This window comes from Salminus brasiliensis, chromosome 20 (genome assembly GCF_030463535.1).
Source record: "Salminus brasiliensis chromosome 20, fSalBra1.hap2, whole genome shotgun sequence".
NCBI classification, from domain to species: domain Eukaryota; kingdom Metazoa; phylum Chordata; class Actinopteri; order Characiformes; family Bryconidae; genus Salminus; species Salminus brasiliensis.
The window spans coordinates 4,157,478-4,171,386 of NC_132897.1; the positions used below are offsets into that span (position 1 = coordinate 4,157,478).

Below are 13,909 nucleotides of genomic sequence, written 5' to 3' on the forward strand. Positions count from 1 at the left end.
GGGAGCCGAGGAGCAAAAAAATAAATAAATAAATAAAAATAAATAAATAAATAAATAAATACTACAGGAGGAGGAGCAAATAAAAAAATAAATAAAAAAATAAATAAATAAATAAATAAATAAATATACATACTACAGGAAGGGGAGCCAAGGAGCAAAAAAATAATATTAATAATAATAATAATAATAATAATAATAATAATAATAAAAAACACATTTTGCTTTAAGGATGCTAGTTTTGTTTCTAACCAGAGTGTGACAGATGTTTCGTACCAAGGTTTGGCAGCATGGGCAAAAACAGCAACAAAAGAAGCTCTAGAACCTCAGGTCAAAGCTAATTAGCATGTTCCGCTGTAAACGCCAGCGACGTCATTGTGCCCGGCGAGGAGGACGAGCCCCCGAGCACAACGGGGTCAGAGACGGAGCCCCCCGTTTCTGAATGTAGGTGACCAGAATTTGCATTTACAGTCTGGTGCAAAAGTTTGGGCACCCTGGTCACCTTCCATGTGCATTTACAGAGTAAATACTGCAAGTTCACATATTACACACACACACACACACACACACACACACACACACACACACACACAGGAATGACCCCCCAGCTGAGGCTGAGGAGTGCACTCAGGTGAGGGGTGGAGCCTGGCCAAAGCACACGGCTTGTACACCTGCAGTCCCACCCGAGGCCAACAGAGGGAGACATTACACACCGAGCATCTTCAAAGCATTCTAGTTTTTTTTTTTTTTTTAATCTAGAACTGTCGTTTTGGGTTCTAGGTAATATTTAATGCACTGCATACATAAATAGATTAGGTCTAGAATTTCTTATGTTTAAGAATGTTCTGCATTATAGAACATCCTTTACATATCAGAACATCTTGAACACATCAGGTACACTGATTTTAGTTCTGGAACATGGTGCATTCCATTAATACAGTTTGATCTAGAACATCTTTAGCATTCTAGGACCTATTTTGCATACTATTAATAGTTTGATCTAGAACATCTTTAGCATACCTAGAACATCTTTTGCATACCATTAACACAGTTGTTCTAGAACATATTTTGCATTCTAGAACATCCTTAGCATTCTATTAATACAGTTTTGTTCTAAAACATCCTTTGCATGCCTAGAACCTATTTTGAATTCTATTAATACAGTTTTGTTCTAGAACATCTTTAGCATACCATTAATACAATTTTGTTCTAGAACCTTTTGCATTCTAGAACCTATTTTGCATTCTAATAGTTTTGTTCTAGAACCTCTTTTGCATACCTAGAACATCTTTTACATACCATTAATACAGTTGTTCTAGAATATATTTTGCATTCTAGAACCTAGTTTGCATACCATTAATAGTTTAATCTAGAACGTCTTTAAAATACTATTAACACAATTTTGTTCTAGAACATCTTTTGCATACCCCTAATACATTTTATCTAGAACACAGTTTGCATTCCATTAATACATTAATGCAATTTTGCATACCTAGAACATCTTGAACACATTCTATATGTTATATACATTGGGTTTCATCGTAGAACTCCTGTCGTGTCGGAGAACGTCTTTGATCCTTTCTTCAAAAGTTCCAGAATCGGCCCATAAACCCTGAAAAGGTCCCTCAGGGCCGTGTGCTGGCTGACCCCTCTGCTCTGTCCAGGCACTCCGCCCATAGTTAATCCTCAGCGCTCTCTGGCGGCCTCTACAGTACAAGCTGGACGACAGTGCCAGGCAGTGCTGAGTCAAAGCTGTCTGCAGTGGGAAACTGGCCTTTTGATTTTTTCCCTCTCCAGAGCGGCCAGTTCCTTAATACCCAAAGAAAGAGCGTCCGGAATCAAAAGCCCCATTAAAGCCCCTTTCAGTTTAGCCGGTTAATTGAGGAAGCTTCTAATCCCTCCGATTTAGCCGTGAAATCCAAGAGCTGGCCTGTTCAGATATCTGCCTCCATTACTCTGTTATTGTTGCCGTTCAAATGAGCCGAGGGTGGAAGTTTTGTTGTGGTGTTAAAAGGAGCTGAAGGTAGAAACAGACTTTTGATGGGGAAAAGCCAACATGGCCCTTCATTACATTTCATAGAGCTGAATGGAAAAGTGATTAGGGCCTCTAGAGGATGAATAAATGAATGAATGAATTAATAAAATAGATGTTAAATCCAGAGCGTTTAAAATGAGATTGTGAGCGAGTTCCAAGAAGCCTAATGCCGACCAATTCATCTCCGTTACTACGCTTTTAAAATTTGTCCCCAAATCAACCCATTTCTTTAATTTGATGAGTGAATTTTCTGCTCCTTAATTAAGTTAAGTTATGTTCAAGACGGAGAAGATCCTCATAATTATGGCTGTGTGATCATAATTGATCTAAAAATTGAGAAAATAATATTTTTATACATATTTTAGTTCTAAATTGCTCACTTTTCAATGAGATCTGGTCAGATATTCAATATCTGGAAAATGGTGTGACAGATTCTGACCAGCAGAGGGAGATATAAGCTCATTTTGTGCCCCTGTTTGCTTTGTTGACTTCAGCCTGACTGAAAAGCACTAATGTCCAAATATTTATGGACACCCCTTCTAAATCGAATCAATGCATTCAGCTGATGTGCACATGCACACGTACATAGCCTGTCCAGCTTCTCCTGTAGAGAAGTATTGCCGATATAGGACTCCCTGGAGTAGGAATAGGACTCCCTGGAGCAGACCATCATCAAACTAATGGCACCACTAGGTTGGGGTATGACGACACCCCCCCCCCCATGATGGTGCTCCATTCAATGCTTCTGGGATGAGGTTATGAAGTATCTTGTCGCTGACTGCAATCAAATTCTCACAGCAATGCTCCGCCAAACTCTAGTAGAGGGCCTTCTTCCCTGGACAGTGGAGACAGTTAAATAAAAGCAGGATCTACTCTTTAATGCCCCTGATTTCAGAAGGAACAATGCACAAGCAGGCGTCCCAATACTTTTGTCTTTAAAAGATCCTTAGATACCACAATACTCAACATACACTACATTCTGTCTCCAAGTGCTCTTGGACCTTTGCCATCAAATTCGGAGGGGCTGGCTTGTCCAGATTTAGCTTTGTAGGCCAGCGTCAGGGGTTCGAATCTCAGAGGCAGCAGCGGGTTGCAACGAGCTGAGAACGATGACTGGTCATCCACAACTACGCTAAGGCTTCCTGCTTCTGTAGATGGAGTGACCAGTGAGTTCTCCAAGGAGATACAGCAGCTGGGTCTTGCTGGGGTTGAGGGTTTGAGGTAATGAGATGGCATCCAAGATGAGACGTCAGCTAGACAGGTCGTTTATCATTTTTAGAAAAACTTGTATCTCCATTTATGCATGATTTTTTTATTAATTGGCATAATCTGAATTTTTAACGAGGTCAAAACAGTTAGAAATGACTTAACAGACAGAGGAACGTCTGATATCTAACTGTGCTGAGATCTTCTCAACCCCCTTCCCAGACTCTTCTGCAGATCTCCAGCCTTCTTTCTGAAGGCCTTAGAGAGCTCTCTGGATCTGGCCATGGTGATCTTCACCACTCACTTCAACCATCAAGAGCAGACCAGACTAAACGGACATCTGAGGTTTAAATATGACCAACAGAAGGGCAGAAGGACCAGCTTGTGACGAAGTGGCCTGGATTAAAAAAAAAAAGAGAAACCACCTCTGCCACCAAGGCCATTCACAGTACACCTGTTCATAAGCTCCTACCTGTTAATGACCAATGCCAAAATAGTCCTGCTATGCTAAAGTGCGAGTAAACTCCAAAATATCCCACAATTGTATGGACTATATGGAGTTTTCATGATGTGGTCGCTTTAAAACATCTCTGCTGAATGTGTGTGTGTGTTTCAGACCTGCAGAAGCTACTGGAGGAGGTTCACAAGAGCGTTGCTAAAGACCTCTACGGCTCAGAGAGGGAGCACAGCTCTGAACCTGATCGGTAAGAACCAGTGAACCACATTGTCAATAACACACAATCACACACCCTCACCTTCCCTTCCTAAGGGGTCCCACAGGGTTCAGACTTTAATCCCCTTGTGTTGTGCAGCCTAGTTTTTAGCTTTACGGTGTCGTTTTACATTCTGGGGGGTGTGTAACATCCGGCTGTGCTCAATAGCTTAGAGTGAGATGTTACACTACCAGCTTTTTGTTACAGTAATGCAATACAATCGGCCTTGTGGTGGTCAAACCAGGCCGTAGGTCCTATATGTCCTTTAGACACTGTAGCTGAAAAGGTGTATGCACCTGGTTATCAACACTGGTACACACACACACACACACACACACACACACACACACACACACACACACACACACACACTTAGTTTTAACATTTATTGAGGTCCCCTTGACACTTTCCGGAAGGGCCTCAGCTCAACGTAGCCCATGCAGATCACTCGCTGTCCTCAGGGCAACAGCTGGGAGTATTTATTTATTTTATTTTTTTACATGGCTCTTTATCATTCTTACTGGACAATTATACATGCTTAACCATTGTGTAGTCTCAATATTCTGTATACTGCCCTTGTTCTAAGGGTCAAAAGTGTCCCCAAGACAATCTGCGTCCCTTGGTGGTGGACAGTTTAAACAAAGACAATGCTTCACCTTCTCTAAAATGTTGGGTTAGAGGGTCATTTTCGACCCTTATGACAACACAAATGGTAATGAAATCCCATCAAGTGGTAAACTTCAGGTTTAGGCCACGCCCACTTTCAATTAAAATTTATGTTTTTATATATTATATCCCTTTTTCCTTCTTGTCCTGATTTAGTACTGCCAACTGACCCACCAGTTTGTAATTTCCCCCTACTGTAAGCAAAAGAGTGACCCACATATCTCCACTGATGCACGTAAAGTCAGACACCGCCTCTTTTCAAACGCCCTGCTGATGCAGCATTACTGAGCAACCGACACACTCAGAGGAAAAAATGCCAGGTCCTCAGCTCCAACCGGACAGAAGAGAGAGCATGGCAACCCGGTTTGTGCCCTCTCAGACAATTGTGCTCCCTCAGACTCCGGCCGCTGGTGGCAGTGCAGCATGGCTCAGGATTCACAACTTGCTACCTTGAATCTGTTGAGCCCGGTGTCTTCGATCTCAGATTACTTCAAGATCATATTTGACTCACATCCGGAGTTACGAGGTTGTGAAGATGATGTTACGGGATTGGGGGGGGGGGGCTTAAGAGCAGAGCTCCTGGTCACTTCAAACAGAGAATTGTCTTGTCTTTTTCTCTTGGCCTTGTCTTGTCTTTTTCTCTTGGCCTTGTCTTGTCTTTTTCTCTTGGCCTTGTCTTGTCTTTTTCTCTTGGCCTTGTCTTTTTCTCTTGGTCTTGGCCTTGTCTTTTTCTCTTGGTCTTGGCCTTGTCTTGTCTTTTTCTCTTGGCCTTGTCTTGTCTTTTTCTCTTGGCCTTGTCTTGTCTTTTTCTCTTGGCCTTGTCTTGTCTTTTTCTCTTGGTCTTGGTCTTGTCTTTTTCTCTTGGTCTTGGTCTTGTCTTTTTCTCTTGGTCTTGGTCTTGGTCTTGTCTTTTTCTCTTGGTCTTGGTCTTGTCTTTTTCTCTTGGTCTTGGTCTTGGCCTTGTCTTGTCTTGTCTTGTCTTGTCTTGTCTTGTCTTTTTCTCTTGGCCTTGTCTTGTCTTGTCTTGTCTTGTCTTTTTCTCTTGGCCTTGTCTTGTCTTGTCTTGTCTTGTCTTGTCTTTTTCTCTTGGCCTTGTCTTGTCTTGTCTTTTTCTCTTGGCCTTGTCTTGTCTTGTCTTGTCTTTTTCTCTTGGCCTTGTCTTGTCTTGTCTTTTTCTCTTGGCCTTGTCTTGTCTTGTCTTGTCTTGTCTTTTTCTCTTGGCCTTGTCTTGTCTTTTTTTCTTGGCCTGGTCTTGTCTTGTCTTGTCTTGTCTTTTTCTCTTGGCCTTGTCTTGTCTTTTTTTCTTCTTGGCCTGGTCTTGTCTTGTCTTGTCTTGTCTTGTCTTTTTCTCTTGGCCTTGTCTTGTCTTTTTCTCTTGGCCTTGTCTTGTCTTGTCTTGTCTTGTCTTGTCTTGTCTTTTTCTCTTGGTCTTGTCTTGTCTTGTCTTGTCTTGTCTTTTTCTCTTGGTCTTGTGTTGTCTTGTCTTGTCTTGTCTTTTTCTCTTGGTCTTGTCTTGGTCTTGTCTTTTTCTCTTGATCTTGTCTCGTCTCGTCTCGTCTCGTCTCGTCTCGTCTCGTCTCGTGGTCTTGGTCTTGGTCTTGGTCTTGGTCTTGTCTGCTCTACCACTTTACCGTCTGCCCCTCTACAAAGGTGTAGCACTGAGCCCCTCTCTGCTAGAGCTTTTATGCAGAGCCCAGCAGGTGTGTCTGATCAGCTGTAATTAGCGCTGGGGCTTCTGGGAAATCTGGGAGTTTTCAGAGCTGCCCCCTGCTGCTTTCTTACCACACTGCCTTGGCCCCCTGCTGGTGACTGCCGGTGTGGACTGAACCCTTGCAGAAGACGGGTCAAGAACCTCTCGGACTGTCTTCTGCCTCTCTCTGTATCTAAGTGGCGGATTCATGTGTGTCCATCATCTGCCTCTCATCTGTAATTGATGGATTTGCGTGTCCATCTAATTTTTTTATGGATTTGTGTGTCCGTCCGTGGTTGGTGTGGCGCAACAGATAACACCACAACCTGCCAGTGAGCTACCACACGATTCGATGGGGTTCGATTCCCGATCTGGGTGGTTGTGCTGCGCTAAACTAATAAGAGTCCTTGGGCAAGACTCCTAACACTCCTAGCTCACCTCTGTAATACGAGTAACCTTGTAAGTCGCTCTGGATAAGAGCATCAGCTAAATGCCATAAATGTAAATGTCTAGGTTCTGTGTGACCAGTGGACACTCTGGAAATCAAATATGTAAGCCTGCAGCTGGACAGAAACTGGCATGACCGTTAAAAATATTCATTAAATAAGAGAAAATAGCGTAAATAGCTTGTTGTAGTTGGGGGTGTTTTCGGTTATAGCTTTTACACAGTGAATGAAGACTTACTTTGACAAAATTTTAGACATTTTTAGACTATTTTATTAATACATTCCACAGCTTTGGTGAAGCCAAGACTAGGTCAGAATATCTCTTCACACAGTGATCCAGGCAGGTCATATCTTACCAAGGCCATTCAGAATACACCTGTTTATAAGCTCCTACCTGTTAATGACCCTTCCTCAGCATCTGTTGGGGTGCCAAAATAGTCCCGCTATGCTAAAGTGCAAGTAAACTCTAAATATCCAGGTGTTTGCTTGCTCGAACCGCTGAGCCACAACTGTATGGACTATATGGTGTTTTCAGGAGTTTCATTATATAGAGAGTTGAGACTGTCTTGAACATTTTGATATAAAACATGTGGGTATTATCTTATATGCAAGTGCCTTTGGCGGCGACTTTAAGATTGACCAGAAGGCCAATAGGCCTTTTTAATTGATAGCCTGATCAATGACATGTGAACATAGCTATAATGGTGGGTGGTAACACAGCAGCTAATCACTTAGCCATAATAGGTTACAGTTATTTGGTTTATATGGATGCATGAATGTTTTTCCTCCAGTGGTGAGATTCTCAGGCGTATCTCCTCAAGACTGGACAGTGCAATCACTGGAAAAGTGGACATGCAGAGACCTAAGAGGTAGGTCTGGTTTTGCCCCCTCATCGACTTTCTAAATGTGCTCATCTTCAGATTACGTAATCTTATCTAGTCCATGATCTACTGAGAAGTGTACTTTTTCTGCCTTGTAGGTCAGCACCACTATTTATTCAGAGGTATCCTAAATTGTCTATCCTACGTCCAGAATCAAGGGTATTAATAGTGAGTTTGTCCCACTTTACTGTAGTAACAGCTTCTACTCCCCTGGAAAGGCCTTATACTAGATGTTCGGACCATTGCTGTGTGGATATGATTGCATTCAGCTACATGAGAACATTGGTGAGGTTAGGTCCTTCTTAGGTTAAGAGTTCCTGCACTCCAACTCCTCCCAAAGGTATTGGATGGAGCTCCATTACTCCAGAAAACACAGACCCACTGCCCCACAATGCTGAGGGCTTCATGCTGGGTGGCCTGCAGGGCTTAAGCGCAGCTTCTCCAGATCTTTGATAATACAAGCTGTGCTATTCCATTTAAAGGTTAAGTAGATTTAAAGGTTGTACATTTGCTCTTTTCGAGGAGTGTCTGGATACTTTTGGACATTGATTATATGGTCAACATGTTCCACTATTAAATATATATTCATATTGTTGGTCACAGAATATTTGAGCGACAGATGGAACCAAATGGGTTCAAAACGCTTGGTATTCAGTGCCGTGTTTGGCAGGACTGTTGCTCATGCATTGTGAAAGAGGCCAAACCTCTTGCCCAATTCATCGGTTCTCTTCCTCTTCTCTCGGCCAGTTCTCCTGCCAGACGCCCCCCTGCCACCACCGCGTTTAGCCACAGGAAGGCAGCCATGCTAGAAGAGATAAGGCTGTCGTTTGAAGACAGGGCCGAGGAGTTGGCACTGGGTTTAACTGATGCTCTGGACCGCAGTGCCAAGTAAGTTCCTCAAATGAGAGCTTAGATAGAAAGGACCACTCTTCATATGTTCAGTACCTCACTTTGAAAAGCAACAGGCGTCATTCACCCTCCTAAGCATCTTTCTAAGAATTTCCTTGAATTAGTTCTTGAGAAAAGTTCAAACAGATGCTTCTGTGGTGGTTGGAGCAGTGTAGTGGTTAACACCGCCTATCCTACAGCGTTCGACCCAACTATGGCCCGTCATCCACTTCGCTTTGCCATCGGCAGCTGGAGTCTGGGAGAGCACAATTGTCCGTGCTCTCTCGGGGTGGGTAGATGGCCCTCTCACCCCTCATCATCACTCTGAAGCGATGTTGGCCAGCACAGGTGTTATTGGCTGGTGTTGTGGAGCTGAGGTCCCGGCACTTTTGCCAAAATGCACCCGCCACCATGTTTAACAGTCATTTAAACATGGGACAAGGGGAGCATACGGAATATTGACACTACACAAGGGTTCAGAATGTACGACTGTCCAGTAAGAACAATGAAGAGCTACAAAAAAAGGCCCTGAGAACAACGAGTGGTCTACATGGGCGCCACAGGGAGTGGCGGCCCTGCCGGGAAGTGGCGGGGGACTTCTGCAAGATTAAATTTGCAAAAGAAAATGCATGAGGATGAGTGATGCAGATGTGTGTACTGGGGTCAGTGTATAAATATTTGCTTCAATTGTTGAGCTTCTCTCCTGGATCATGCTGATCTAGTAGCCATGTGGATCCATCAGCTAGTCAGCTCTGCCATTGTATTTACTGACACCATGAGATAGCAGTCAGTTTACAGGGTGAATCTGGAGGCTTCTTAACGTCGACTCTGGTGACTTCTCTGTAGGAGAAGATGGAGCGGTGCAGTCCAGAGATATCGGTTCCTCGCGAATGCGTCGTCCTACGGATCTCTTGCTTCCTCGGCCTGTTCTGGAACCTTTCCACCAAGTCCACAGCAGTCCGAGCACCCAGACACAGTCACGGAGAGACCCTACAGCACCCAGTGGTTTGTGCTTATGCATGTATTTGCTCGGCTGTATGTAATACAACCCTTGCCAACTGAATATTAAATGTGTGTGTGTCCTTATTCCAGGCTCTCAGTGTTGCTCAGAGGCCTGGCCGCTCACACACACTTGGACAGGAAGCTGGTGTGTGTGCTGGAGAAGCTGAGGCGTTTCACGGCACAGCAGACTCTGCGGATCCGCCCTCACATCTTCCTCAGGGTCTTAAACTCCCTCCAGCCCTGGGAGCTCTGCTGCCCTGACTTGTGTGTAGCTATAGAGGTAACACAACACACACACATACACACACACACACACACACACACACACACTCTATACAAAATACAGCCATACATACCTTCTATTTTAGCCACCTTAAGACGCGCTCAGTTTCAATAGTATAGCTGGGACCAATGATGGGGTCAGCTTGAAGGGTACCAAGCCTTTACCTGACCTCGCTGATGTGCTCAGTGTGGCTGAATGCAATCAAATCCTCACAGCAATGTTGTGCAAAGTGTTCCCAGAATAGCAGAGGCTGAGAAGGTTGAGAAAAACCTTTCAATAGGGCAAAGGTGCTGTCCTATGCCTTTGACCCATCTGTGGTAGTGAACACACACACACACTAGTGAACTAGGGGCAGTGAGTGCACACACACCCAGAGTGGTGGGCAGCCAACTCCAGCACCAGGGAAGCATAGAGGGTAAAGGGCCTTGCTCAAGGGCCTAACAGTGGCAGCTTGCTGAGGCCGGGTATCGAACCCACAACCCAGTCAACAATAACCCAGAGCGCTGACCGCTGAGCCCCCACTGTCCTTAAACCTTTGTCACGTGGCTAAAGCCAGTAGAAGCAATCATCTGGCCACACTTCAGGGGTACCCTTGAGGTGCACTCTGGGTAAAGGAATGCTGAAAGACCAGAAGTATACCTGCGGCATTGAGATGAGAGCTTCTGCTGTCAGTCAGGGCCTGGCTTCCCAAAAGCATCTTACCTGGTGGAGGGAGTCTGCGGTGTGATGCTCGCTTGACCCTTTAAGAGCTAGGATTCCCCGCCCAGATTAGCAATGAGGTAAATTACAGATTACCCAGAAGAGTTTCTTACAAAGGCTGGACAGTAAAGCTGATTACCTGGTTATCAATAAGAAACATGCAGAGCCTCCGAAATGCTTTAGTGTAATAAGATAAACTGAAATAACAAAAAATATTTGAATGTTTACAACATATTTAATCTAAAATTAATATAAACATAAAATATTTAGGCATTCGATCTCATTATTTACAGCATTTACAGTTTTTTCTGCAAAAATTCCAGGTTGATATTTAATATTTAAAAAAAAAAAAGTATATATATATATATATATATATATATATATATATATATATATATATATATTTGAAATATTTAAAATATAATATATTTAATATAAATAAAATATAAATATAAAATGGTTGGGCACCCAGTCTCATTATTTACAACATTTCTATCACCAATAAGAGAGATTGAACTGTAAAAATACTATAGTGTAATAAGATCAACAACATAAATAAATATTTAAATATATTAAAACATAATATATTTCATATGAATATAATATAAATATAAAATATTTAGGCACCCAGTCTCATTATTTACATTTTTCTCAGCAATAATAGAGACTGTAAAAATGATATAGTGTAATAGGATCAATAACAACAAAAAAAATGAATATTTTCAATATAATGTATTTAATATGAATATAATATAAATATAAAATGTTTAGACACCCAATCTCACCCAATTATTTACAACATTTCTATCAGCAATAAGAGATTTACTGTAAAACACTACTGTGTAATAATATATATATATTTAAAACATAACATATTTAATATGAATAAAATATGAAAAACATATTTAGCAACACAATCTAATTATTACCAGCTTTTTTCATTTTTTTAACTGTAAAACTCCAGATTACATTAGGAGCCTTTGAAATGCTATTATGTAAAAAGATAAACTTAAAAACGACAAATATTTTAAATTCTAAGTTCTAAGTAATTATTTCATGTAAATACAATATCAATATAAAATATTTAGGCTCATATCTCATTATTTACAGCATGTTTCTCAGCAATAAGTGAGATTTAACTGTAAAATCTCCAAATCACATAAAGAGCCTTTAAAATGCAACAACATAAAAACTAAAAAAAAAAATAGTAGAAAATAGAAACTCAATTTAATATAAATATAATATAAATATCACATTTAAATGTAGGCACACAGTTTCTTTATTTGTTTATTTTTCTTAAATTCAGCAATAAGAGCGTTTTAACTGTAGTAGATTTTTTTGTAGTAGATGTAGTAGGTTTTATTGCCATGTGCACGGCGAACAGGCAGTTGCACTAACACACACACGCTGTAAGCTATAAGTGAAGACTGTACACCTAATTAACAGCTTATGGCCCGCCTGTAGCTCAGCTCCGTGTGCACTGTTGGCCAAACTGAGATGCGGAAGGCCGACATGTGAGTTAGGGGAACTCTTGGTAATCGGTGGCTGTATCACTGTAAGCCGGCCTCTCACTGATGAAAGCGTAAAAAATGCCTCAGTCTCAGAGCTGCTGAGGTATTTTGACTAAGTAGTGTTTTTCTGCAGACCTCACACACACACACATATATGCATGCACTCGCAGACACTCACACTTCAGTCATCTGTTGCTTGGACAGGTTGGTACTGGTCTGCAATGAGAGCTGTTTGAAGGCATGGATGGTGTGTAATCAGTGTCAGGAAATGAGGGTGAACGATAAATACGGGGTCATTATGGCGAAGGATTGGATCTGTCATCATCTCTCTCTCTCTCTCTCTCTCTCTCGCTCTCTTCCTTTCTCTCTCGTCTGTCTGAAACTCTGGGGGTTGTACATCAAGCAGCTAAAAACTTTTAGTTAAAGGTGCTAAATAAACCCAAAAAATACAATATATAATAAATATAAATAATGTTATTAATAATCATAAATATCTCTCCGCCTCTCTCTCTCTCTATCTCTCTCATTCTCTCGACAGTAACAATAACAGCAGCCATAATCATAAAATAAGCAACAACAACAATACTACAAAGTAAAGATACTAATAATAAATAACTAATAACTCTAACACCCTCTGGCTGTGTCTCTCTCTCTCTCTCTCTCTCTCTCTCTCTCTCTCTCTCTGGCCTGCAGATGGTGCGGCAGAGCGCAGTGGGGATGTCTGAAGAGGAGTATGATCGCTGGTTGTGTGGGAGAGTTAATCTGCCTCAGACTAAACACTACCTCCGAGTTAAACCCACAGGATAACTCTCTCTCTCTGTGTCTCTCTGTATCTCTCTCTCTGTGTCTCTCTGTATCTCTCTCTCTGTGTCTCTCTGTATCTCTCTCTCTGTGTCTCTCTCTGTATCTCTCTCTCTGTGTCTCTCTGTATCTCTCTCTCTGTGTCTCTCTGTATCTCTCTCTCTCTGTCTCTCTCTGTATCTCTCTCTCTGTCTCTCTCTGTATCTCTCTCTCTCTCTCTCTGTCTCTCTCTGTATCTCTCTCTCTCTCTCTCTGTCTCTCTCTGTACCTCTCTCTCTCTCTGTCTCTCTCTGTATCTCTCTCTCTCTCTCTCTGTCTCTCTCTCGATATATGGTTTTACGAGAGGACGTGTGCCACACCACTGACCCTGAGATGTCTTTAGCCCATGTTTACAGACGACAGTGTCAGAAACCACATGAGTTTAGTTTGTGAGATGTGAATCGGGGGTTAACGCTTCATTTTAGCTTATTTTTGCAATTGTTCAGTTTTTTTGACATAATGTTAGTCTTCTTTACTCTGTTTTGGAATTTCATGATGAGTGGACCAGTAGAAATGCTCCAGAAGTTAAGAAGTCTTTTTTTTTGTTGCTATTTTGGAGATACAGTGATAGTGAATATATATATATATATTAAAATATACATTATTATTATTCTCACATGGGTCCCATCTAGGCCCCAAGTGCAGTGTACAACCCAGATGGGGCCCCTGCTTAACCTCCCCTGGTCCCATCACTGACCCTGGTGGTCATCCATATGTGGGGTCCATACATGGACATGTTATCTGGGCTGATTGACAGTATTTGGGTTGAGGGGGCTGGAAAGTGCACATTCTTAATTTGGGCCAAATTATCACTTGAGTGACCATATTCTATATTTAGCTTGTTTCAAAGCACATTTACAAAGGCCTTGTTTCCATAGGAACAGTCCTGAGTTATATATAATATATAACTGTACCGTGTTAAACAGTTTTTAACGTAAATGAATCATCTTACCAAGTTTGGCCCCAACTTCCTCCCGTAGGTCTCTCTCTCTTTACAGGCCCAGTGACGTATTAGCTGTTTTACTCAGTATCGTAAACACAGCGTGGCTACT

At 41.9% G+C, this 13,909-nt stretch overlaps 1 protein-coding gene across 1 annotated transcript in view; it reads left to right on the forward strand.

Annotated features, from left to right (window-relative positions):
• Positions 1–12,876, forward strand: part of LOC140542349 (coiled-coil domain-containing protein 60-like) — a 34,893-nt gene extending 22,017 nt beyond the window's left edge. The window contains exons 8-14 of the mRNA XM_072665300.1: positions 365–441; positions 3,855–3,942; positions 7,545–7,622; positions 8,382–8,522; positions 9,369–9,527; positions 9,615–9,804; positions 12,711–12,876. Coding sequence (XP_072521401.1) covers positions 365–441; positions 3,855–3,942; positions 7,545–7,622; positions 8,382–8,522; positions 9,369–9,527; positions 9,615–9,804; positions 12,711–12,824 — 847 coding nt within the window. The 3' untranslated portion in view covers positions 12,825–12,876. The remainder of the gene's footprint in view (positions 1–364; positions 442–3,854; positions 3,943–7,544; positions 7,623–8,381; positions 8,523–9,368; positions 9,528–9,614; positions 9,805–12,710) is intronic.
• The last annotated feature ends 1,033 nt before the right edge of the window (positions 12,877–13,909 follow it).